This window comes from Sander lucioperca, chromosome 20, assembly GCF_008315115.2.
Source record: "Sander lucioperca isolate FBNREF2018 chromosome 20, SLUC_FBN_1.2, whole genome shotgun sequence".
NCBI lineage: Eukaryota > Metazoa > Chordata > Actinopteri > Perciformes > Percidae > Sander > Sander lucioperca.
The window spans coordinates 9404270-9431410 of NC_050192.1; the positions used below are offsets into that span (position 1 = coordinate 9404270).

A 27141-nucleotide genomic window follows, 5' to 3' on the forward strand; every position below is an offset into this window, starting at 1 on the left:
GGCCACTGTTCAGTTGCAGTGCAGCGACTTTCTCCAGGGTATTGAAGAAATAACTGTTACCTGCCCCTAAGCATTTTAGAGTAAACGACTCTGCTTTGCATTTTTGATGACATATCTTAAATAGTTACTTGTAAATGCAAATAGATAAAATAAAAAAAATTATATTTCTGTAAAGGCATCCAAAATGTAAAGATTTTAAATAAGCACTATTGCAAATCTGTCAAAATTCACATTCCGTCATCACATGTACATAACATACCATTTACCCCACACCTTTACAACAACCTCAGTCAAACCCCCCTTCATGGGTCCCCGGTCTCACCGTGGACAGACAGCTCTTCTGCTCCCGGATGACAGCACAACACCCCAAGAAGCCCGTGACCACCACCAGGCTGCCGGCCAGGATGAGGATATATGCCGACACAGCAAAAGTGCTGGAGGCCAGCAGACTCAAGTAGTCACTTTTCTCCACCAGAGTCCAGACTCCTACGCCCAAAACAGCTGCTCCACCCACCTGTAAAGGAAGAGAGAACGGAGGCGGTGGGGTGAAAACGACATTAGACTATAAAGATGAGGAAAGGTATACAACTAATATGGGTGTGGCAAAAGCTTTCAGAGAGGGAACACAAGATGGAAAGACATGATAAAGGCACAATAAAAGCATGGTGAAAAGGTATGAGTCATAAAAAGGAGAAAGAGGAGATATGGGTGACTTGGAAGTCACAGAAGGAAGACACACTGAGTGTGCCATGTCGATTCACTCCTAAAGAAAGACAAATAAAAGACAAACAGAATTAAGGCACTTTACAGAGCAGGAAACGGCAAACAGGAAGTGAGTTCAATGCTTTCAGATGAGTCACAAAATGCAACATAAAAGGACAGTGGGTGAGTGAAAGGGGGCATTAGAAAGAAAAGAGAGGAAATAGAAAGAGAAACAGTGAGAAGGGGCCAGGATAAAGCTTGATTTCTGGTTCTGTGGAGGCTCCATGCAGAGCTTTCGCCGTAAGTGGCCTGATGTTTATACTTGTGCATTGGTGTGTGCGTCGAGCCGGCGTGTGTGTGTGTGTGTGTGTGTGAGATAGAGCGAGGGAGAAAGTGAGAGAGTGACGCGATTAGCATTGGAGCGAGTAGCGACTCTAGAGTCCTAGTCATAGGAGCACTGCGGGTTCAAAGGTCAAGTCAGGGCATAATGACCGCTTCCTTACAAACAATCCTGGATAAGAGACTCAGGCTGGCGTCCAGGATCTGTTTCTATCTTTCACAGTTTCAAAAGCGGATGGAGAGGAAATGCCTCAGAGAGTCTCTCCCCTTCATCCTCCCATTCCATTTCCGTCGAAAGCGAGATCCACAAACTACTCAAAACAACACATGCCCAAGCAAGGAGTACCACTTGGATAAACACGGGCCTGCGGGAGATAACTCTTCCTAACTATTAGCATATTTAGGACATCTATTTTATTTATAACAAGTAAGATTTGCAAGTTCCATTGAATTATAAATTCCCATTTTTTAAATTATTTAAACCAGGGCGTCGACTGTGGGACGCAGTATTAAAAAAAAAAAACTATATACTTATCAAATGTTTTAAACTGCCATGGCTTGGACTTGGCATGAAGATGCCAAAGCAGTTTACATTTATCAAATCCTAGTCCAGTATCAAAACCAATTATTTAATACAAATCCTTAACAATCCTATTTAGTAGGGATGCATAAATCCAATCCGCTGCATCCATATCAAAGTGGATAGATTTAATATTAAGCAAGATGACCAGCTAAACCTTTTGCATACTGCTCCTTGTTAATATAAAAAAAAAAAAATCAGAAGGTGAAAAGCCAGCAATGTCATCACAAAAGGTGTACTGCCCCCAAGACTGATGCATGTTATAACACAAAATTTAAAAATAAAGGTCTAAAAAAGTGATGTGAGTAAAACTATAGAGTAGAGCCTGTGGGCCAAGGAAGAGAGGGAGGCAAAATATATACATTTAAAAACAAAAATAAAAACAAGAAAACAACAACAGTATATTAATACAAAAAAAATCGTAAGTGTCAAATGTAAGGAAGTAAACAAAGACAAACAAACAAGACATGAGAAACACATGAAGTAGAGGACTAAATGAGAAGGCAGAGTAAACTGTGAGGAGGTGAACTGCTGGTTGTTTCTTAGGCTGTGACACATACCTCGCTGCTTCTACAGCGCTGACACTATTTTCTCCAAGTAGATGTTGCATTTGTGTCTGGTCAGAGAGTGTATCAAAATCTGGGAGTTTACATTTAATTTTCCTAAAGAACTCTGTTTTAATGTCTGTATACGTGCTACGTTGAAGCAGGAAGTGTTGCTCTGTCTCCACCCGTTTCCGTGGACAGAGCAGCCAGGTCTGTGTGTGGCCACTCAGTCTGTACTCAGAGGCTTTCTTGAGTCTATGGTCACATATGGTGTTCAAGTATTCAGCTACTGTGTACTGTCGGTAACAATCCATTTTGCTTTGATGTTTAGTAGTTTCTTCCCAATAGGTGATGTATTTTTCTTTTTGTCTGCAGATGATTTGGTTGGGCCGGATGGTTTGGGGTTGTCCTGAGGTTCTCTCTCTCTCTCTCAATTCAATTTAATTCATTTCATTTCAATTCAATTCAAGGGGCTTTATTGGCATGAATGTTGCAATAACAATGATGCCAAAGCATCAGACAAAACACAATAAACAGTTATATGTACATTAACACAATATTAGGATGGGTTTATATAATTTTATCTCTCTCTCTCTCTCTCTCTCTATTCTCTTTGCCTCAGACTTTGAAAATGTTTCAGATTGATCCCAGACACTCTACAGAGTAGCTGAAAGAGCATACACGTTTAGCAGTGAATTGCAGTATCAAAAGTGTGAGCTGGTTTGACACACTGTTCCTCAACGTACACCGACAAGCCCTAAATAATCTATGACTCACTTTGGACCAAGTCCATAGCTCAGTCTTTCCACACTCAGAACTCTCCTTAATCCCCTTCCTGTTTCCACATTGCCCCTTCCCTTTAACGTCTCTCTGTCTGCAGTTTTAAAGGAACATTGAAGCATTTTCTACTGTGTTATAGCACTAAATTATGTATGCCGTTTCACTAAAATACAAGTGAAATTTTGCCCTTATCACTGTACTTGCCTCAATATTAAAATTATGATTTATTGATATTTACAGTCACTGTGAGACCTGTCAATGTTATACCAATGATTTGGCAGCCAAAAGAGGTTCAATTCAAAGCTTATTTAATGCTGTTTGAGCACCACATTAAGACTAAACACAAGTGAATAGGTGACAAAGTGTAACCATTGTAAAGCATTTTCCTGTAAGGTTTTAGTGAGTGTAGTTAACTTAATAAAAGAGGACAACATTTACAGCTCTCACTTACCCAGAAGAGAAAGTTGAAAACAAAGAGCAGGTACTTGAGACACACTGTCAGCCAGTCCTCCTGGTTGTCTTTATAAGCCGCCGACATCTTCCTTCCTCCAGTTCAATTCTGAAAGTGCAGATATATTTTTCAATGCATGAAAAGGATAATGGGAAATGAACAGTGTGAAAAATAAATGTGTAGACTCCTCATATAACCCCAAATACTATACAGTACATACTATATATGTTTTGTACATTCTGCACTCAATCCATTCAGCCTCTTTTTTCTCATGGTAAACAGCTATTTTGTAAATATTTGTTTCTGTATTTATTGTTAATTTCATATTAATGTTCAATAGGGCTGAACTAATAGATTTTTCTGCCAGATATTGCGATAACGATTCGATTGTGATTTTTTTTTTGTTGCTACATATTGCACCTTCTACGATCAGGTGAAAAAAAAATGAAAATAAAAAAAAAATCCACTGAAAATACAACATTTCTTTAAACAATCTGTATGTGTATGATATGTAACATTATTCCATCATTTATCTTATGACATAACAGTAAATATAATAATGAAAAGAGGAATAAATGTTAAACTTTGAATCTACAACAAACATTTGACTAAATAATTCACATTCGATTAATCGCGGTCTTCACGATTAGTTAATCGCATTCTTTCAAATCACGAAGTGTTACTTACTGACTTTGATTTTTTGATTCTGAAATGTAAAGTCAGAATATAATTGAATTGTTTTCCTTCTGATAATACTCAGGCTTTGCTACCGCAACCCAAATGCCTTAGCCCTTATCTGACATAAAAGGAAAATGAAATGGAATAAAAGCATAACACAGCAAACACACAAATACTGACACTGACAGACAGGTAAATAGGGTTGTTGTTTGCCAAAGGGACACAGCTGCCTATGTCCCAGCAAAAGCAACATCCCAGCAGCTACATCAAGTCCCCTTCGCATTTACAGTTTGCGTGCTTTTCCAAGTCAAATAACTACAAAATAAAAAGGCTCAAATGTCCTCACATTACTCCTTCTAAACCCCAATGATCACACAGCAGTATGAAGATCATTAAGTAGTATACAGTACGTGAAAAATCATACTAACAAGCTATTGTCACATTTATGTCAATATACTGCAACTGTGGACTTTTAATTTTGACTATTGTCTAAGATACTTCCTCTGCTATACACACTATCAAGGTCTCTATTGGGGTACACCTAGTCTCGCATTGCCAGACCTTCCTCCACACGCTGCAGAGGAGGGTCTGGCTAGTCCACGCAGCATTCCGGGATGGGAGAAAAACGTGCTCTGGTTTATTGGCATCTCTTTAAACCAATCACAATCGTCTTGGGCGCCGCTAAGCACCGGGCAGAGCCACGGTGCCTCTGAAAAATAGCCTCGGGAAGGTACATGTGTATATGTTCAAAAGTTGTTTTAGTCGTGCAACAGAAAACTCAGATTGGACAGATAGTCTAACTAGCTGTCTGGATTTACCCTCCAGAGATCTGAGGAGCAGTTAACCATAGTCCTCAGAAATCCACTGGAGTTTAGAATGCCAACACAAAGAAAGCTGAAGGTGGCACCTGGCCATGCAAATATGTTTGCTTTTATTCACCAAGGTTTTAATAAACTGCATCTGCCCAAGCACAATGGTAGTGAGTTTTATTTGGGGTGTTCGCAGCATCAGGAAGAAAAAAACAACAGTTTCATCTATTTACATAAAGTCCCCCATTGCTCTGGATAATTGTGCCTCAGTGTGAACAGGTTTCACATGGATTATTTCTTCAGGAAAAAAGTAGTTCCAATTATACTGTTCTTCCCAAGGCATTCTGTGGATTATTTAGAGTATTGTGGCACTATTTCTGTTTTGTTTTTTTCAATGCTTTGAGCACCCAAAGATATATTTTTATGTACTACTATTGTGAAGGAGTGAAAGCAAAAACCTCAGAGATGGATATCTCCAGACCTTAGCACATAAAACCAAGCAGGTGAGTGACAGATAGGTGATAAAAAAAATTGTGTGTTTTAATTTGGCTAAAATACTATACTATGTATTGCTCCATACTGCTAGAATCAGAAACCGTGCTGATTACGGCACTATTTCTATAGCATTTTGAGTGAAGTGGACATTATGGAAGACTTTTTTTTTTAAGATACAGGAATTCACACAAATACGTACTTGAGGTGACCATGACAGCTACAGTATTAGCCCCTGCCCAGTCCTCACCTGATTTAAAGTCACCTAGCTCTGACCAGCCACACTTAGCTACTTTAGCTAATGAATGCACAAAACAGAACCACTCAACGTTTTATCCGTCATTTAGTAAGCAAACATGCAGTTTAACTACCGTAGGCCAACAGCCTAACGTTACATATCTTGCAGTGTTTTTTATTTGCTGTTTAAATACAGTCGTTTAAACAGGCACCAGCTGTTAAGTGATTTTATAGCACTTAACGTTACTTAAATGGTTTCTTCTAGGAATGATGCCCTGCCTCGGAGATTTCGGACTTTGACCACTGCAGGCGTCTCGAGCAGCCCATATAACTCGGGCACATATAGCTAGGTCCTTTACGGTTTATGACAAACTTTCTTGCCTCCCTTTTGCAGGATGGGGTGCATGCTTCGAGCATCCTGAGAAGAACCATCCCATCCACCTGCGTCGTTAACGCGCAGGACGTCATACACAACCATTTAACCATTTACCTTGCCGATACATCGACAAATTAACGTTTTCGTTTTATAGCCAAGCACATACTCACCAGACCAACGTTAGTGATGATAAAAAAAACTCGTTTTGTTGCTATTCCCGTAAAATCACAGTGTACAACAGCCCTGAAGCAGTGAACGTTTTTTCCAGTCTAGCTTGTTGCATTCAGTGTGTCCGACAGCAGTTTCGTGCGGATGCTGCCTTTGGGTGCAGCTCGTATTTTCGAAGTTTAGAAGCATAACAAGACTTGAAGGTAGTAGACTCATAGAAATGAACCAAGTCAAAGAGACCAGGCAAAATTTGGGTTATAAATGGGACAACAGTATATATTTTGCATTAAATGTTTTTAAAACATAAAATAAAAAAATTGTTTCGGGCCATGTACACAATAAAAGTGTACGTTTATTACATACACTATACAACTTGTTTATTGACTTTTATTCTATTACTATTTTCATATTTCTGACAGTCCTTGAAGGCCGCACAGTGTGAACTTGTTGAAAGGGTCACAATGTGGAGTATGAAGGAAATGGACACGAGATAGGCTGAATACCACCGTGCCATTAACAGCATAGCCTTGGTTACAATGTAACCACATAGCCCCTGAAGAATTTTTCAATGAGGTGCACATGAATAAACAAAGATAAAGAGGGAGAGGGAGGGGGGGGGGAGCACAGACTACAGTAAACAAACTCTGTGTAGGCTTTTTTGCAAGTCAAGTTTGTACACAAGGGCGTAAATCCCAGGGTGGTCGGCGGGGTCAGGCCCCCCCCCCCCCCCCTTCTAAGGGTTGCCCCCCCCCTAGAAATATCATTAAAACAATGCTGTGTATTGTAAATAACATAATGATGTATACTTAAAATATCTGTGTAAGTAGTAAAACAATACAAACCCCAAAAAAATGCTTTTTAAGTTTAGAAACATTTTGAGTCCCCCCTCCATTGCCTCACAGTGGTTTGGTCCACTGCATTAAGCTTAAAGAAGCGAGCTTGTGACCGAGAGGTCGCCAGTTCAATCCCCAGACCGGTAGGATAAAATCTGGGTGGGGAAAGTGAAAGAGCAGCGCTTGTCCCTCCCTCATTACCACCACTGAGGTGCCCTTGAGCAAGGCCCTTAACCCCAATGGCTCCAGTGGAGCTGCTCAGTGGCCAGCAGATCAGACTGTGGTTGTACTGGGCAGCTTCCAGGAATGAATGTGGAACTGTGTGAATGTGACAGGTTGTCGTTGCAAATGAGAAGTTGTTCTCACTCGACTTACCTGGATAAATAAAGGTAAAAAAAAAAAAAGAAGACTACCAAATGACAGAACAGAGCGCCTCTGTGACCCCAAAGACATGGTAATGTGGTATTTCAGCATTGAGCTGATCGACTTTCATTTCATTGTCTGGACTTGTTTGCTTTTTTTTCACGAGTTGTGTAATCACCAAAGAAATGCAGCTATACACAAAACCCAAAAGACTAAATAAAAAAATTAAAAGGCAACGAGCAATAAGGACACCACACTATTTAGAAATAAGAAGAACTCATGCATCAAAGCCAATAAATATTTTCTAAATAAAATAACTGAAAGACGGTCCCTGTCCCCTTCTTTATGTAATCATGATTCTTCATCACAGCAAGACTTCCTCTCCAACAGACTCTTCACTATGTATTTGCCTCTTTTTCCACCTCAGTAATTCAATAAGTTTGCAAGCCATTAGGAATAGATGGTGGCTGCAGGGGGAGGAACTCTGCAGTGATCACCTGGACTGGCGACAATCAGTCTACCAAAACAACATTACTTAGCAGAGGATGTCATCCATTAGGTCAAGTTTTCCCTAGTAAACATCAATTCAAACAAAACATGATAAAAGGTACAGAATAACATCGTTCTGGATAGGAATTTGGAGCCTGTCCGTTTTCCATTTCCTCATATTTGCATGGGTGACACATGGTAGAACAAACAGAAATGTGGTTTCCCAGAAAAGCCAGATCATTTCCATGCCTAGCCAGTGCCTCTGTGTCCAGTCTCATTCTGATGTAGTTAGTATGTGGCCCTCAAATGGTTTCTCCCACAGCGGGTAATAGCAGGGTTTGACTGAGCATGCATGTCAAAATGGCTAAAGAGAAAGCAAACAATGTGCATTGGTGTGTGCACGTGTGATTGTATGACAGAAAAGAGGTATATGTATAAAAATAGGTACAAGCAAAAGACGCGCACATGCTACCGCAGCCTTATGCATCCAATCATTTCAATTTCACATTATATTTGCCAGGTTTTAACATCTGCTTGCTTGGATTTGAGCCTCTCATTAGGTAGACAGCTGGGTGTTTGTCCCGTGGCAAATCTTGCACAGAGAAGATGAGAATTGGTTAGAAGGTGTGAAAATAATAGGTAAATAGAAAGGTTTTTTTTTTAATAAAATGATGAAAAATCGTCTTACATGACAGACATTTTTTTTATTGAATAATTAATTAACTAAATTACACAGAGAATCAATACTGTTTTTATGCATTTTACATATTATGTTTGCATTGTTAAATCAGTATAGTTTTGTATGGAGCAGAGGTTCAACTTCCAGGAGCGCCCTGCAAAAGTGGAGATGGGCAAAGTTTGAGCCACTCAGCTCATCCTTGTTGTGCCTGACCTCTTGTGGTCAGACTCAACTGGAAGTCACATGACAGACTGGCGTCTTCCAAGAGAGTGCAGCTCCAGTTTTACAAGTTATGAAAATTTGACAAAAGTGGTAATTACTACAGCACAATTCACACGGATGATGCAACATTTCAAAAGAGATAACATTACATTAACGTCATTAAGAGCAGGGCTTGACTGAGCATTTCTCACCATTTCCTCATATTTGCATGGGTGACACATGGTAGAACAAACAGAAATGTGGTTTCCCAGAAAAGCCAGATCATTTCCATGCCTAGCCAGTGCCTCTGTGTCCAGTCTCATTCTGATGTAGTTAGTATGTGGCCCTCAAATGGTTTCTCCCACAGCGGGTAATAGCAGGGTTTGACTGAGCATGCATGTCAAAATGGCTAAAGAGAAAGCAAACAATGTGCATTGGTGTGTGCATGTGTGATCGTATGACAGAAAAGAGGTATGTGTGTAAAAATAGGTACAAGAAAAAGATGCTGATTACCAACATCACCATGCTGAAATGAATAAGTAGACTGGCGGACAAGTTGTCACAGTGAAGTTTCCTTTGATTCTTTTTGGGCAGCTTCTTTCATAACTTCCTACTTTACAGGTAAGAAAGATAATATAGTTAAATTGTCCTTTAGGTGTTTGTTGTTGTACATATGATAAAATATACAGTTTATGTAAACAAATTATCCTGCCCATTGACTTGAATTGAATGAGTTGTAATTGTATTTTTACTCATTACTTCTTGTCCAGATATGGCGACTGCCAGCTGTCTGCTGTCAGAGAAGTTCCTGTGTTCTGTCTGTCTGGATGTGTTCACTGAGCCAGTCTCAACGCCCTGTGGACACAATTTCTGCAGTGCATGTATCCATACGTATTGGGACGGGAATGACATTTACCAGTGTCCTTTATGCAAAAGGACATTTTCTCCAAGACCTGAACTCCAAGTCAACACTGTCATGTCTGAGTTAGCTGCTGAGTTTAAGACGTTAGGTCAAATCAAAGCCTCAACTCCAGACCCATATCTCCCTGGATCAGCAGACGTTCTTTGTGACATCTGCTCTGAGATGAAGCTGAATGCTGTTAAATCTTGCCAGACGTGTCTAGTGTCTTTCTGTGAAATGCACCTTGAGCCACATCAGAGAGTTGCTGTTCTCAAAGGCCACACCTTATTAGACCCTGTGAAGAATCTTGATGACAGAATGTGCAAGACGCACAACAAGACAACAGAACTGTACTGCAGGACTGAACAGGCCTGTATCTGTGTCTTGTGTTTCAAAACCGACCACAAGAGTCACGATGTTGTCCCACTTGAGGAAGAATATGAAGCAATGGTGGCAAAAAAAAGATGAGACCATGGCAAATATCCAGAAGATGATACAATCACGGTCCGAGAAAATAGCTGAGATTGAAAATTCAGTTGATGTCAGCCAGAGACAAGCTGAGAAAGAGAAAGAAACCAATAAGCAGGTCTTCACTGACTTGATCCACTCCCTCCAGAGAAGCCAGGCCGAGCTTGATGAGGTGATTGAGGAGAGGTACAGAGCAGCAAAGCAAAAGGCTGAAGGTTTTCTCACAGAACTGAGGATGGAGATTGCTGAGCTCGAGAACAGAAGCACCCAGCTGGAGCAGCTGTATCTTTCTGAGGATCACCATCATTTTCTCCAGAGCTTCCTAACCTTGTGCTCTCCTTTAAACAAGGACTGGACCAAGATTGGTGTTCACAGTGATCTGTCTTTCAAGGCAGTGAGAGGAGCTGTGACGCAGCTGAAACAGAAAGTTGATGAAATAATGGAAGAGCTTCCTGAGATCAAAATGAAAAAAATGAGAGAACATGCAGTGGACTTGACTCTTGACCCTGACACATCATTTTGCTCACTTGTCATAAGCCAGGATGGAAAACAGGTGAAAAATGTAGACACAAAACAGAATCTTCCCAACAACCCAAAGAGATTTGAAGTGTATTCAGATGTTTTGGCAAAGGAGGGATTCACAACAGGGAAGTTTTACTATGAAGTGCAAGTGAAAGGAAAGACTGACTGGATTCTTGGAGTGGTCAGAGAGGCTGTTAATAGAAAGGAGAACATATCTCTGTCAGTTAAAAATGGTGCCTGGACCATTGGGCTTGATGACAGTATATATTGTGCATACACAAAACCAAGTGTTGAAATCACACTAAAAGAAAAGCTTGAGAAGGTGGGTATCTTTGTGGACTATAATAAGGGAGTGGTTTCTTTCTATGATGTGAATTCTAAATCAAATATCTATTCTTTCACTGGCTGCCACTTTACAGAGAAACTGTATCCATACTTCTGCACTCAAGGCAACACAAATGGAACAAACTCTGCCCCGATCATCATAACCCCTGTTCCTCAAACACACTGAGTTTGTTCTTTCTTTAAAGACCACGGAAAAATGAACATTGGTGTCTTTTGCTACACACATAACATCTGCTTAAAATATAAACAACTTTCAAATGATATATTGGTAATCTACTGAACTCTTTATCTACAGGTTCTACTTTACTGTAAATGTGTAAATGTAAACTACTGATTCTAATGTTACACTGTAATGTCAGATCTTGTATTACAATGGGAATATCATTTAATGTTACTTTGATAAGACAAAACAAAGCATGTTGTCAATGATTGGTAAATTGTAATTTTCCTGCAAAAACACATCACACAGAGCTCCTTGGCCCTTTGAATCCAGCCATACTGTTTATAGCCACTACCCTGGCTATGATTTATCAGATGGAAAATTCCAGAAAGGGACAGTACTGGGAAGACCAGTGTGTATGCATTCTTCATTTTGCTGGTTTCTTGTAATTCACAGTGGCTTTGTGCATTTGACAAGTTTGTGTAAATAAACTACACATTTACACTGATTTGCTTGTGTTATTTCTACCTGGAAGCTCTATCCCAAACAGTATTAAACTCAGATTTGTAAAACATTTGAACTCTTGCCTATGGATGTTCTACCATACTAAAATACATTGCCATTTTTTTTATAAGAAAGCATTGCTTGCAATACCTCTGTTGTTGCCTGTATGCAATTAACTAAGAAAGGGATTACATGCAAAAGCAGCCATGTCCACCACTCTTTGAGCAGTTTTCAGGTTCAGTGTTTTGCACAAAGACAAATAGATGTCGAGGAATTTGTATTTGTGTGGCATCGAACTATAAGGCCACAACTACAAATCAGTTTTATTCAGCCATGGCTCCTTGTGCTCCGTGCACGATGGTATATCTATATAGAATATCTGCTTTGTAAGATTTGTAAGTCAATCAAATGTTGTCTGCCCAGTGCATTCACTCCTGACTACTGCCTATGTTCTCCTGCCCCCACACTGGTGTGTGTGTGTGTGTGTGTGTGTGTGTGTGTGTGTGTGTGTGTGTGTGTGTGTGTGTGTTTGTGATAGAGTGAATGCACACATTATCCTCGAGTGAGATGCGAGGGCTGATGTTCTTTAGCACCACTGATGTAGCTCATCCATAACTGTGACTAACACCCGGTGTGTTCCATTGTGTTTGGATTTCATTAATGGGACACAAGCCCATTTTTCTTTAGTGACAAATGTCTCGATATTTTCCAGAGTAGGTTACTATTGAATCCTTTGATACAGCACGAAATGAGTGATCAAGTAAGTAATGAAAGAGGTAACTATGTTGTTTCTTTTGTTTTTATTTCTCTGTATATGTTTATCTTTCTCTTTTTAATGTATGTTGTATGTCATGTCTGTGGCTTCTGAATGGACCTTGAGTCTGGCAATAAAGTTGATAATGATGATGATGATGATGTGCAGAGAGTATGCTATAGAGAATGGAAATCAAACATCCTGAAGTCGAAGATATTTTTGGACAGATTTTCCACGAGGAATGCAGTATGCAGTGTGAATATACATTTATTATATTGTGTGAATTTAAAATGACATTAATACACTTGCATATTTTAAGAGTGGCCCTACACGAGGTTGATGTCAAATATGAGTACATTTGCTCCACAATGGAAGTACAAGGGAGAATTTGAGGGCAAGAAAGTAAATATTGGAAGACTCCTGGAAAAAAAAGTGTTAAATTGGCCAATCGTGATGCTTTCTATGGATTTGAAGTGCAAGCATGTTGTACCTAGAGCCACACCCCAATCTGTGATGACTCAACAGGTGTTTTGCAATTAGCAGCTAATGATGCGGTTTCAACAAGTTCTCAATACTCTAAGACAGAGATCTTCAACAGGGGGTCCGGGACCCCTAGCGGGTCCTCAGAGTTACTACGGGGTGGGGGCACCAAATTATTGTTCTTTTTTTTTTACAAAAATTAAAATGTCTTAACATGAATCCAACCTATTATTATAAGCAAATATAAATCAGTCCATTTGTGAAAAAAACACATTGATGCTTACTAGCCTATAGGTAAGGTAGTCATCCACATATACAGTTATTCATAAAGCTCTAACGTTACTGTGCCACATTTAACAATAAAACATGATTTATACAATCATGCCAACAGTTTTTTATTTTAATAGCTTTGTATTCTTTGCACTAAAAAAGGTATATATAAAGTCTTTAGGCCACTCACATGTAAGTGTAGGCCCAGTTTAATGTGCAACTTAATTTTATACAATATTAGGGAGTCCCTGATCCGTCTCTCTCTCAGTTCAGGGGTCCTTGGCTTAAAAAATATTGAAGACCCTTGCTCTAAAGGCTCTGACACACCAACTCGACGGCCGACAGTCGGACTGATTATTTGGCTCCCGTCGGTCCAAAAAGTGCCTCGGAACACACCGAAGCGACACCGACTTGAGCGTACGTTCTGCGCGTCTCCATAACAGCAGGCGGTGCTAATCTGTATTGTCGCCCAAAAAATGAAAACTGGAAATGACGAACGCATCACGTGGGTCTGGCTTCTCCTGAATTTCAAAGCCAGACCATAATGGCGGCTCGTTTGGAATACGACCTCGTATTTTACAAAGATAGTTCACCGAAACGTGTTTCTGAAAACATTTTAAGTGAGAAATAGGCCATGCAGTTGTTGAATCTGTCTGTTTTTTTGATCGACAAGGGTCAGTTTGAAAGATTTTCGTCAGATTTTGAGAGGCGTTCATCACGCACATCCCGCTCCTCATCTCCGGTAAGTATTTTGAGTCCGACTGGCCACTGGCCGATTCAACAAGTCAAATCAGCCCAAATTAAAGCCGACGGCTCCTCCGACTGACGACGGCGCCGGAACACAACAAACAGATTCAAGTCACCGACCTCGCCAGACTGTCCAACGGCCGATAATCGGGTTGGTGTGTCAGCGCCTTAAGATATACAATGGATGTAGGATTAAAAAACTAAACAATTATAATATATTCTTAAACTACTAATTTGAATGTTCCTGCCATTAGTGTGAATATCCAGTCACACTTAAGCTTCATAAAAGTCTTGCATTGAAAATGTTGTAGTAGTAAAGTAATGTTGTAGTAAAAATACAGAAGTATTCACATCATAATGCACTAATGCACAGAATTATCCAAAGTAATGCAAAATAGCCCCTGTCTGTGTTATACTATTATATTATTGGATCGTTATTATTGTTGCATTAATATATAAGCAGTACTTTTATGTTGCAGTTGGTCGAAATGGAGCTAATTTAACGTAACATACTGCTGGGTAATCTATAACAATCTGATGCATAAATGTAGAGTATACATTTCCAGCTGAAAAGTAGTAGGAAAATAAAGTAGCCTAAAATGGAAATACTCAAATAAAGTGGGTTACACAACAACCTCAAAACTGTACTCGAGTACAGTACTTGAGTTAATGTACTCAGAGATACCTTATAGTACTGGTTAAATTACACTGGATTTGCTTAGCCAAATGCTGTGCTTATTTTTATTCATACTTTACTAAAAACATGTAATTTATTTTCCTATTGATGGATGGAGGTGTTAATTTACCCTTTGATATACTTTGTCTGTGGCAGTGAAAACTAAATTGAATAATATTATTTATTGATTTAATAATAACTATGTAATTGGTAATTACTTGTGTTCTTTTCTTGTCCTCTTTATTTTATTTCTTTTGTCAAAAATGTCTCCTTCAAGTTATCTATAGCCTACCACAAAGCTCTCTGTGATGTACAATGGAATACACACTTGTTAAACTCCCTTCAGGTAAAAATGTAACTATACGACATGAATTAAAAAAGGTCTTTAAAGCTCCGGAATTATTGTATCACCGGAAAAGGTCAGTACAGTGACTGGAACCTTAAAATGTCATAACCTGGATTTTACTTAGCCGTAATTAAAGAAAGTATATTATCCATCATATGGGCAAAAAACATGTCGTGGTCTACGTTTTTTTTTTTTTTTTTTTATCAATATATATAAACACCTATGTTATATAAGCGAGTGGCTGAGATGCTCATTGGTTGCCAGAGCTCTCGCTTTCTGCTTCTGTGGGAAAGTCTGGTGTGTGAAGAGGCATCTGTCCTTGGGAGATTTATACCTTTTATTGTGATTGTTATATATTTTTGTCACGATTCATTTAATGTCATCAAAGAGGCTCCGAGACAGTACACTGTCACTCTCACAGGTTGAACCCCTTTTTTAACTTTCTCTCGGGGAAACCCATCGGGAATACGCAAAGGATTGTCCACAGCGCACACGAAGATAAGAATTCCAGTCTTCGAGTCCCAACGCTGAGAGACCATGACAAGTGATTCCAAGAGAAGTAGAAGAGAAGAAGCGATTTCTGTTGTGGAGTTTTGTTTCTAGGCGTTTTTGGTCGTGGGTGATACTTAACATTTTCTCGGACACTCTTATGCAGATATTTAAAATGAGCGTGCAGGTATATAGGGCTTCAATGTCTTGCACAAGGACACCTAAACTGGGCGCCCGGGTGTTGATGGACACAAGCTGCAAACCTGCAACCTTTTAGTCGTAACACATCTAAAAGACGACTCTGCCATCCTGAGTCCTGCCACTAAAACAACCTGTATCGCATTTATAGTATGGATAACTGTACGTTTCCCCTCGCGCAAATCCATTTAACAACTTTTCCTGGGGAATGGATATGATTTGGTGGAAACTGTGAAACCTACACGTTTCTTGTTATAACTTTCATCTTTACGTGTATTCTAGCCACATATACGGTGGATTAGTGTTATTTTCCCACACGTTTCTATTAAAATTTCAGCTCCTCCGTACACTTTAAAGAGTTGCAGCCTAAATCTCGTCGGCTCTCATGGGACTGAGGCATTCGTCGCGTTGTTTGCTGCTACGGCGGAAGATGGCGGAGGCGGACAGCTCGGAGGTAGGGACCTTGTGGTGTCCTGCACCCGGCAATAACGGGACCGGGACATTCTCAGTATGCTTATTTTTTTTTTATCGTGACATCACATTTGACTTGACTATTATGTACACGTCTTTGTTTTTCTTATTATCATCGTAATCACATGTATAATCAGTGTTTCTCTATAATAGCGTGCAAGCAAAGCAAAGTGCATTTCCCCAGTGTCCTGCAGATCTTATGTGTGATCATTGTAGACCGCTGTAATTGCAATAGTAGCCTAGTGATAATGCATGCAGAAGGTTGGCAGTTATTGCAGTGATTTTGGATGCATGGCCGTATTGAACGTGTCTGTGTTCGCTGTCCTTGGTGCTGAAGCGGAACCTGCATCTTTTTACCGGCTCTTCTCTGAGTTTCCTGTCTGTTATAATGTCGAAGACTATATGTGTGAATTATTGGCTGCTTATTATATGAATCCCTTTTGGCTTGCAATTCATTGACTCTACCTCTATCAGCCCAATATTAACCTCAATATGACTGAACACACACTCCTCAAACCCTTTGCTTTTTCACTCATTCTTGTCTGTAATTTCTAAATCCTGATACAAACTCTTTCTTTCTTTCTTTCTTTCTTTCTTTCTTTCTTTCTTCCTCCTTAACAGCGGCAACAGCCTGTCACATCCCCACTCTCTCAGTCTGCCCAGCCCTCCCCACTGCCTAAACCAGTGCCTACTACCCACCATGTGCCCTGCGTCCCCCATACGCCTCATGTAGCAGCCCTGGCCACCTGTCCCGGTCGAGGAAAGATTGCCAAGTTCATCAGCCCGGAGGAAATGACATCACGGGACTATTACTTTGACTCTTATGCCCACTTTGGCATCCATGAGGTAGGCATGCCAGGCTGACAAATGGCAGCTCAGTATGTAAGACCAGGGTAAAAGAATGAGACCAGATGTCTATGCTGATGCTCCGTAACTTGCCAAAGAATTTCAACCCTGTTAGTCTGGCTTTCTGTCTGCAGAATGTGTCAAACACCTCTGCTGATTTAATTCCATGGACAGATAGGCTTTGATTTTGGTTGTGATCCAAATCCACTTTCTGGCAGAGAAGATTGTATTATATTTTATCCATAACTAAGAAACCATCCCATACAGACACTTGATTCCAAAGCCTCAGTTCATTGGATCAGAAAATCAATTGCAAAGTAACATTACAAAAGCCCAAACAACTGCTAGAAAGTAGAAACAACAAAACAAAGATCCAGGCAAAGTACAAATACAAACTAAGAGGAGTCCTCAGTCCTCAAGCACTTTGAAACACGAGTTTAAACAGTATGAAACCAAACGGCAAAACATGATGACACAAACATCTCTCAGAAGCCGTTTAAAGATGCTTAAAGCACTTTTAGTAAGAAATTCCAATTCCAATATCAAAATGCAACTAAATAATTCCCCCAAATTAGAATAAACTCCAAACATAAACATCAGAGGAAACCTTCCGCCAACATCTTAAATAGATAATAGTCCATGTTCAGTATTCCATAAACAAAAAGAATCTATGTCTGTCTTTTACAGCCAGTGAACTGCTAAATATAATTGCAGAGCTATACCCTAGCTAATGTCTTTGATCTGTAAAGGAGTGGTGGTGAAAAAGTTTGGGGACATATAGACCTTTTTTAATAGTTCCCATATTTAGCATGTGGGTCAGGTTTTTGTCTGCTTGCAGACAAAGAGAGTGTCCTGATTAGAGGAGCGCAAAGAGAGAAAGGCGGAAAGTGGGATGTGTGAATGGGCTCAGGGAGATGGATATCAGGCCATCCCCGAAGACTTTGTGTTGTACTCCTGTCTATTTCAAGAAGCTCTGCCACTGCCACAGAGGCTTTTGGCCTAAATACTACCTTTTCTACCTCATTATACATGAACAAATGATGTATTCATATGCTGAGGAAATTACTCTTTAGCATAATTTATACACATTTGTATGTTCATTATGTAACATTATGTGTTTAGTATTCCTTTGAGCATTTGTATGAATCCCACTATTCTTCAGGTTGTCTATACCAGTTCAGTATAGAAGCTGTAGTGGTTTGCATGTTATTCAAGACTGTACTGTACTGTATGTATCACAGCTATGACCTCTCTGTTTTATCTCTAATTTAAACAGGAGATGCTGAAAGACGAGGTGCGGACACTGACCTACCGGAACGCCATGTACCACAACAAGCATGTGTTCAAAGATAAAATCGTCCTGGACGTTGGTAGTGGCACAGGGATCCTCTGTATGTTTGCTGCCAATGCCGGCGCCAAACACGTGTATGGGGTGAGACAGATAGATACACCCTTTGACCACAAGCAAATACTCCACAGTTTATATCCTTCATTAGAATCATCCAACAGTTTCTGCTATTAAATATTTATGAGAGACAAAAGCCCCACACCCTTTCACTGTCCAAATGAATATCATATCTGGCTCTGCTGTCACATTATCTCTCAACCATGGCCTTTCCTTCTCCATATCAAACACATACACACAGATACACTGCCTTTTTTAGAATTCCTCTTAAGGGCTAGTTTCTTGTGTTCTGTGGAGAAATTGGTGATCTCTCTCAAGCAATCTTACACACACACACACACACACACACACACACACACACACACACACACACACACACACACACACACACACACACACACACACACACACACACAGGCAGTAAGAGACATCTGGCTCCACTCGTCACAGGTCGTACATTGCCGGCAGTGTCTCCCACAGTATGTATGATTCATATACTGTATTACACTTATGGATGGGAGAGCAAAATGATGTATTAGTTGTCATGGTGCACAGGGTCTGAGATAAGCGATTAGGGACATTAGTGTTTGGATGGATTGGCAGGATTTGATTAAATTTGCCCTTCCGATATTACCCCAAAGGTTAACCTACTGTATATGGGGAGGGAAAATGGTATCTAACACCATTGCAGATCACATCCATTGGTGAGGAAATCATTATTTTGTTTCCAACTAAGGAATATAACATATTTCGTATGAATTATTAAAATAACAAGGTGCCTATGTAACTTAGAAACAATGTAGTAATTTCAGCAAACATTTTCTTGTTCAGAAGACACCACATCTGTGGTTTTGTCCTTGTACCTACAGATTGAATGTTCAAGCATTTCAGAATATTCCGAGAAGATTATCAAGTCAAATCACCTACACAATGGTAAGTCAAAGCGATTTTCCATTACTACTATATTCCTTATATTCCATCTGTCTGAATGCAGAACAGTGCGATGACAGATTCTCGAGATTAGAAGCAGTGTGAAAAATCAGCATATTTCCATCATTACCGTCACACTCGACAATATTAGTCACAGTTCTGATGGTTAACTGGCAGCTCTTCTCTGATGTCAAATAACCATAATTCCTGCCGTCAATCACAAACTCCTCAGTGGTGCTGATTACCATTGTAAAATGCCACCCTGAACTTCACAGATGGTGGGTTTCATAACCTGCACATTTGTTATCAGGCTGGTTTTTGTTTCATCTTTTATATTTACATTTTCAAGTATTTTCAGATGATGGTCCTATAAGGAATACAAGGATTAAAACCCAAATGACAAAAATAACTCTTTATGGCTGTTTCCCTGTTTAAAATAAATCTCCTAGTATCTTCATATCATGGGTCAAAGAGGCCAGTATAGAAAAACAGAAATAACGACAATTTCATGCATTAAGCACTGAGGCATACGATGAGCGTAGTAATTAAGATGTACTAATTTACAGAAATCCCAAAGCATAAAAACAATCTTATCATCTGAGAATAGAGTTATTGTCCGATTTGCATTAATGTGATGACGATGCCGTGAAGTAATTTGCTGCCTGCTGTTTTTGTGGCTCTCTCCACACCGCAGTCATTACCATCTTCAAAGGCAAGGTGGAGGAAGTGGAGCTGCCTGTGGAGAAAGTGGACATCATAATCTCAGAGTGGATGGGCTATTGCCTGTTCTACGAGTCCATGCTCAACACCGTCATCTTCGCCAGGGACAAATGGCTGGTATGATGGTGCTGCTGGAGGCTTGGGGAGAGTTGGGCTTAGTGTGCGACTAGCTTGCTGGACAAATAAGGCTTTTGACACATAAACAAACCAGACAGTGATGAAGTAGAGGATTTACAGTATGCTTGTGTACATGTGTCTGCCGCCCAGATGCTGAGGTCATAGATGAATGATCTGGTTTCTATCCTCAGTAGCTGCCTGCAGGGTTTAAACTCAGCACATGTGATCTTATATTACATGCCAGGTGTGTGAACAATAAAGGTGATGGATGGCCTGTGTGTGTGTGTGTGTGTGTGTGTGTGTGTATTAATACCTGAAGCTTTTTATTGCATTCAGAAACCTGGAGGCCTGATGTTCCCTGACAGAGCAGCTCTCTATGTGGTGGCCATCGAAGACAGGCAGTACAAGGACTTCAAGATTCATTGTGAGTAATGATGGAAGCTTTGTTTTCTCTTTGCTTTCACGTTTTGTCGCTCTCTGTCTCCCTCTCAGCTGTGCAGTGCATTATTAATGACCACTGTGCAGGTGAAATCAAATCAAACTCCAATTAGAAATAACAATCATATGGTTCCACTTTCTCAACCAGGCTTTCTTTATCAAAGTTGGCTGATATTAGTCTGGCTGTCACCAGACCAAGCTCAATCTTTTAAAATTGAACATTAGAGCTGCAGGGCGAAATCAAATCGCCGTCAGATTTGGCTGGGTTTGCCCAGTCTAGGCTGATGTATTACTGCAGATTGTGAGAAATGAAAAAGTCATTAGTAAAAGGTTGTGGGGTTGTCACATTTTAACGTGCCATCAAATCTGCAGTTATTAATAATAAAAAGAAAGAGTTTCTCCACCACAATAACCCTTAAGGTTTGTGTTTGAAGTGTTAATAACATATTGATAAATTTGGTGGTTTTGGTGGTGGTTGAAATGTCTGGTTAAGCAAGCTGAGTTAACATTAGCTAAAAAGATATACAACAGATAAAACCATTTTTGTAACCCAAATTATATGTACAAATGGCTTGTTATTAATATATATACTAAAAAAAGTATTTATTAACCAACAGTATTTACACCAGTGTGGTGCCTTTATCCTGCAGTACATTCTCTGCTCTCAACTCACTCCATGTGTGCAAATAGCTCTCACAGCAGGAGGGCTGAGTTTAACATTGCGATCCAGATCAAATCACCAATATTAAAGGTTGCATTCACACTTGTAGTACTTACTTAAACATTGAATCTGGGTAAATAACTCCTACTGAGTTTCCTTTTGCTGCACAGGTGGCCTTCTCTGTTCTATTACATCTACTCATGTACATTAAAGTTCATGCTTTCACATGAATCCCAAAGAATTCAGTCTACCCAAACCCTCGCGCTCTTATTTTTAGTTTGCGTCGGTGGCATATTCCACCTTCTCATCGTTCAGATTTAGCATTTGGCCCTCTGACAAACTGAGGTGGAGTGGAAGGACAGAGGGAATGGGGGAGGGAAAGCCTGCTTGGTGTGTTTTCAGCCCAAATTATAATAAAAAAGCCTGCCAGACATGGTGGAGGAGGTTGAAGGAGGCTGGAGTCTATTTTCAGGGGGACTTGTCTATCTCCGCATAGGTGCTGGATAGACAGAAAGACAGCGCGAGTGCAGGATTTTTTTTTCCTGGCAGGGTTAAATGCTTTGTTTTATTTTCTCTCCTACCTTTTTTTTATGTGCTGACAGCTTGGCAGGAACAGAGAGAACAGAGCTTTGCAAGTGTATGAAAAATTCAGAAAGCAGAAACCCAGAAATCACATACTGTGTGCATGTCTATTCATTGTGTATGCACAGGGTGGGAAAACGTGTATGGATTCGACATGAGCTGCATTCGCAATGTGGCCATCAAAGAGCCTCTGGTGGATGTGGTAGATCCCAAACAGGTGGTGACTACTGCCTGCCTCCTAAAGGTTAGTCTATAATAATAATAATAATAATAATAATAATAATAATAAATACTTTGTTAATCCCGCAAGGGAAATTACAATGTTATCACTCTATTGTTAGAATACACATTACACACAGGCCTGCAATACACACACATGCTCAGTACCTATACTATACATGCACTAATGGAGAAATGTCAGAGTGAGGGGGCTGCAGCTGTTGATGGACAGGCGCCCCGAGCAGTTGGGGGTTCGGTGCCTTGCTCAAGAGCACCTTGGCAGTGCCCATAAGGTGAACCGGCACCTCTCCAGCTACCAGTCCACCACCATACTTTGGTCCGACTTCCTACAGACTGAGCTACTGCCACCCCAACACCAACAACATTACAGGTGTACCAATACATGCTTGGTGAAGGTGTGTGAATGTACCTGTAGCATTTGTCTTTCATGCCATTGTTTTATGCCTTGAAAAACCTGCTTGTTTGAGGCATACACCCCAACAAGCAAAGTTTTTCATCTCTTGTGTTCTACCACCAACTACATGCATCCTTTAAGAAATCTGTGACAGCGATAAATCCCAGACTCTGAACAGTCTGCAGAGACTATTTTCTAGAACATAATAGAAGTTTCTGGGGATTACGCTGTAATAGTCTGCAGCTCTGTTTCCTTGCTTGAACAGTGGCTTGTCTTTCATCTCACAAATGAACAGAGGATAAGAGCATTCAGGGAAGTGATAGCTTTGTTGTTTGTCCCCTCTACCTTTCATTAAATCGCTTTTCCTCTTTCACTGTTCCTTCTCTCTGCTTTATATCATGTGTTTTCCATTTCAAGTATCCCATATCTTCATTACTCTCGTTACTTTTTTGTTTCATATAATTTTGTAGTCTCATTGATCACTCTTTCCTTCTTAATCAACTCTTAAAACCTTCATCTCCTGTCACATTCTCTGATTTAAGCAATGTCATGCTTCACTAGTTTGAGCGAACAGGGGAGGTCTGTGCTCCCTCTGCCTCTGTGCGATGGTGAAATGTCACACAAGAGCAGGCATTGAGTCACCAGAGGGAATACAATGGACTCTCCATTACTTGTATAAGCACCAGCCCTCCTTTTGTGTTCAAAAAGGTGATTTATATGTCAGGTTGGAGGGTGGTTATTAGTTAGAGACATGCTGGTCTGAAAATTCATTCTTACCGTCTCTTATCTCTTTCACATGTACTGTATGTGTTTAGGAGCCAAAGTGATGCCTGCCAGGTAACAACATGTGATACTTAAATTTGTGGCCATATTCATAAGGCAGTGCTTGATTTAGACATGAGCGAACACACACAAACACAGACACACACAGCCTCCCTCCGTTGTGGACTTGAGAGAGGACACCCACACAGCATGTGTACTGTGAGCAGGCTTCGTTTGCCAGCTGTGATTCAGTCTGTGGGCTTTCACACACACGAACACACGCGCACAAAAATTATGTTGAATAATCAAGCAAGGATTGACATTATACATGTACATGTGTGTATGTGTGTGAGAAAAATGACAAGTGGGGGTGACAACTTGTGTATGTCTGTGCTTTTACATGGTGTGCTGTTTGGCTGTGACATGATATTTCATGAATTGAAATATCACAGAGATCTCATGAAAGCAGAAATAAGTGTTTGCCTTTTTTTTTTTTTTTTTTTGCAGGAAGTGGACATCTACACTGTGAAGCCAGAGGACCTGTCCTTCACCTCAGCCTTCTGTCTGCAGATCCAGCGCAACGATTACGTCCATGCTCTGGTCACCTATTTTAACATCGAGTTCACCAAGTGTCACAAGAAGACTGGCTTCTCCACTGGTGAGTAGTGTCTGTTCACAAAGAAATATAATATATGGACAGTCATTATGCTGCTCTACATTATGTGTGGATCCATGAATGGCAAAGCACACAACAACAAAAAGACAAGGGTGAATGACATATAAAGGAGAAAAGGTAAGAGGCAGCAGTTTCCTTTCAGAAAGCTTTTCCCTGTTTCTCTTTATAATTTGCAGAACGTGTTGTGATCAGATTTGATTGGAACTACTTTTTCGGCCAAAGGAATGGTACTTGAAAAACGGTTGAAAATGGTTCAGCGAGGCAGAAATCCCAAAGGCAGGTATCCCAAAACTTGAGCAAATAAAAGCAAATACCTTCATGGCATTTGAGTTAATCGACTGTTTGGGCTTTGATGTCCACAGAAGACATGAAAAGTACATGAAGAGCACAACCAATATATTCAGTTTCCACTCTCTGGTCTAGCCTACAGTGAAAAATCCAGCAAATATTCCAAATGTCTTTGGGACTTTTAACTTTAGTGCACCTGACTCCTGGAAGAAATTACAACACTTCCTTAAAATCAACTCAATTGTGCCTTTTGGACAATTTAGAAATCTGGTTTTAAACCTGCAAACTTCTACTTGTAATTGCTCGACATAATTGTACTTTCTTTTGCATCCTTATTATCCTAATTTATTTTTTTATCTTAATTCATCTAAAGTTTTATTGTCTTTCAATTTTTCTTATGATGGTGTTTTCTGTGTTGTTATTCTATTTTTGTCTTTGTAATTACGACTCAATGACATTGTTAATGAGGGTCGCTCCTTAATGATCTCTCGAGTATAAATAATGGTTGAATGAATGAATGCATCTTTAAGCACAAGCATTTTGAAGCAGTACATCAATGTCCATAAAATGGAAGCTACCGCATTTTAGCATCTTAGCTCTTGACTCCACTTTGCTGGTGTTACATGAGCCAACCCAGTGTTTGCAGCGACGGAATCACCGAGTGCTTCAGGTAATGTGTCGGGAGAGAGTTGCTAAGCTGTTATGTAAGCTTATGTTAATACATTCATGCATCCAGTGCTTACATAATGTTGTGTAGAGGTGGTTCTATGTTTGGCTGAGTCTGTTGTGCCTGAGGCTGAGCATCACTGACGGAGTTCTCTCCTGAGTGAGCTTCAGCTGCTTTTTCTGTTGAAATTTCTCCCATATTAACATGCCCAAGGAAACTGAGTGCCCATTGGAACCAACACATTTTGTAAATTTGATTATTTCTCACACTACCATAACTTCTCTTTCCTCTTCTTCGCTGCATCTCCTTCCTGCTTTACACTTTTCATCTTTAACCTCCTTACATCTTATCTTCTTTCCTTTTCATTCCTTGTATCACATGTGTTTCTCCTGTCCTCTACCTCAGCTCCAGATGCTGCCAGCACACACTGGAAGCAGACAGTGTTTTACTTGGAGGACTACTTAACTGTCAAGAAGGGGGAGGAGATCTTTGGCAGTGTCGCTGTCAGGCCCAATGAGAAGAACGTGGTAAGACTCATGAAAAATAGCCTTGTCTTGGTTTAAATTTCTGGCAGATAGGTTAGTTTTAAATGTAACATCTTCATTATTTTTTAACATAACAAGAACCTACAGCTCTCAAATAAATGTGAGTAAAAAGTACAATATTTGCCCCTGAACCACTGCATTTAAATACCTTTAAAGTGTTTTTTTTAAATTGTGTGTGAAGATTTTGTTGGCTACTTTTATACCAAGTGGATATTTCTGCCATTCATTTCTTAATGAATTCATTAAAAATTGTTCTTATTTTACATTTGTAGCGTGACCTGGAGTTCACCCTGGAGCTAGACTTTAAAGGACAACTATGTGAGGCTGCCATTTCCCACGACTATAAAATGCGTTAGGAACGACAACAACCTTCCAACTACCCTCAGCCCCTCTCCACACACTCGGAGAGGGGGATGGCACCAGCTCTCCAACAAGCATTCCAGTTGGCCAGCGAGGGCGGCCAGACAAATCTAATTGGATGACATCATGCCAGCACCTAAGTGATGTCATCAGGCAAGTAAATAGGAAAGTATCTATCAGCAATAGTGCCATCACCTGTACCAACTTGATCAACTCGGGCACATCGTTGAATGTAACATCCTAAATGAACTTGATTTTCTTTTTTTCTCACTAGTTCATGGAAATTCTAATAATCTTCAATTATTTATATTGTTAGTGCAGCTAATTGAAAAGCATTGATCTGTGTGATGCTGAGAGGGTTACAGCACAGCCATCATCTGTTTTTCCTTTAGTCATTGTTAAGATTTATTATGCACTGTGTAATTGTATAGATGGTGCAGTAATCACTTGTGTTTTATTTTGATATGTATTATTTGCATGTGAAGTTTTTTTTTTTTTTTTTTGCTTCATGTAGTTCAGAAAGGTGTGAATTGTAATTTCTTTAATTGAGGATAAGTCAGAACAAATGCACTTTGGTGCCAGAATGAAACAGAAAAATGCCTTTAGAACAGTAACAAACACAGATGCAATATGTCATGTACCACTTTGTTTAGATTGGACAAATTAAGAATATGAAAAAAAGATGAACACGATGATGAATAAAATGTCAAAGAATCAGATTTGTCTCTCATGATTTTCAATTAAACAGCTATTTTAATGAATTCCAAATAATTTAGTTTAGTTTTAGATTCAACGTTAAATATAACTACATTAACACCAAGACGAACAGAGAAATTAAGACGGGTAAAGCTAGCGTTCAGTTATGAAAAAGCTACAGTGTATTTATGATTTCTCTCTTGGGTAAAGGTTATAGAAAGTAATTATCACACAGGATATGTTTCTATTTGAAATCTTATAGACAGCACTACTGGGATTTGGCAACACATTATTCACAGGAAATGATGCAGCACCTTATTTTTACTTTAGACAAGCTCTTCCTCTGAGCTTCATCATTTAAACTCGACAGACTTGACTGTAGGTTTCATGTTGGGCGATACAGCCCTTTGTGTCGACTTGAACATGTCATACAATTCGGGGCCAAAATGAAGACCACTTGTTAAAAGACACATTCTATGATCAAGTCCCAAGAATGATTTCATTGCCGTCTTTAAACACTGCAAAACGTGATGTACGTAGAACTCGGTAAATTGAGTATACATGTTACTTGCAGCAGGCTTTCTTCTTTATGGGCTGAGCACTCAGAATGACTGTTGTGTCTCTCACCCTGTCCTCCTGCTCCATTAGCACTCTAAGACAGAGACACAGGGAGAAGACTGCATGAGCCAACGCTGTTGCCACACACACCTTCATCAATCTCCTGACAAAAGGTAGCACAAAAGGCCACATACGCCTCAGTA

General features: G+C 39.9%; 3 protein-coding genes and 1 pseudogene across 10 annotated transcripts in view; 2 read left to right on the forward strand and 2 right to left on the reverse strand.

The window, feature by feature from the left end:
• The window catches only part of tspan11 (tetraspanin 11), a 17553-nt gene extending 11226 nt beyond the window's left edge, over window positions 1–6327 (reverse strand). For all 3 annotated transcript variants that reach the window (XM_031313532.2, XM_031313530.2, XM_031313531.2), the window contains exons 1-3: window positions 6160–6327; window positions 3398–3505; window positions 323–514 (exon numbers count right to left, since the gene is read on the reverse strand). In XM_031313532.2, coding sequence (XP_031169392.1) covers window positions 323–514; window positions 3398–3484 — 279 coding nt within the window. In that variant the 5' untranslated portion in view covers window positions 3485–3505; window positions 6160–6327. The remainder of the gene's footprint in view (window positions 1–322; window positions 515–3397; window positions 3506–6159) is intronic.
• Window positions 6328–9281: 2954 nt separating this feature from the next.
• Window positions 9282–11626, forward strand: LOC116060224 (annotated as a pseudogene).
• Window positions 9960–27141, reverse strand: part of cracr2ab (calcium release activated channel regulator 2Ab) — a 28372-nt gene continuing 11190 nt past the window's right edge. For 2 of the 3 annotated variants that reach the window (XM_031313723.2, XM_031313722.2), the window contains exon 18: window positions 26209–27032. In XM_031313723.2, coding sequence (XP_031169583.1) covers window positions 26945–27032 — 88 coding nt within the window. In that variant the 3' untranslated portion in view covers window positions 26209–26944. Of the gene's footprint in view, window positions 9972–26208; window positions 27033–27141 lie in introns of those variants that run through there. The other variant, XR_004107457.2, reaches the window with a different exon arrangement.
• Window positions 15202–26365, forward strand: LOC116060225 (protein arginine N-methyltransferase 8-B-like). Of its 4 annotated transcripts, none has more exons than XM_035995931.1 (10): window positions 15202–16090; window positions 16675–16899; window positions 18176–18331; window positions 19174–19237; window positions 19929–20071; window positions 20408–20495; window positions 21881–21996; window positions 23656–23806; window positions 25185–25306; window positions 25403–25572. In XM_035995931.1, exons 1-10 carry the CDS (start codon window positions 15968–15970, stop codon window positions 25430–25432), a joined length of 1218 nt encoding a protein of 405 aa, XP_035851824.1. In that variant the 5' UTR covers window positions 15202–15967; the 3' UTR covers window positions 25433–25572. The 4 variants fall into 4 exon arrangements, with proteins under 4 accessions (XP_035851824.1, XP_031169585.1, XP_035851826.1 ...); XM_031313725.2 differs by lacking the exon at window positions 25403–25572 and adding an exon at window positions 25597–26365 and having other exon boundaries at window positions 15205–16090; XM_035995933.1 differs by lacking the exon at window positions 25403–25572 and adding an exon at window positions 25597–26365 and having other exon boundaries at window positions 15207–16036; window positions 16684–16899.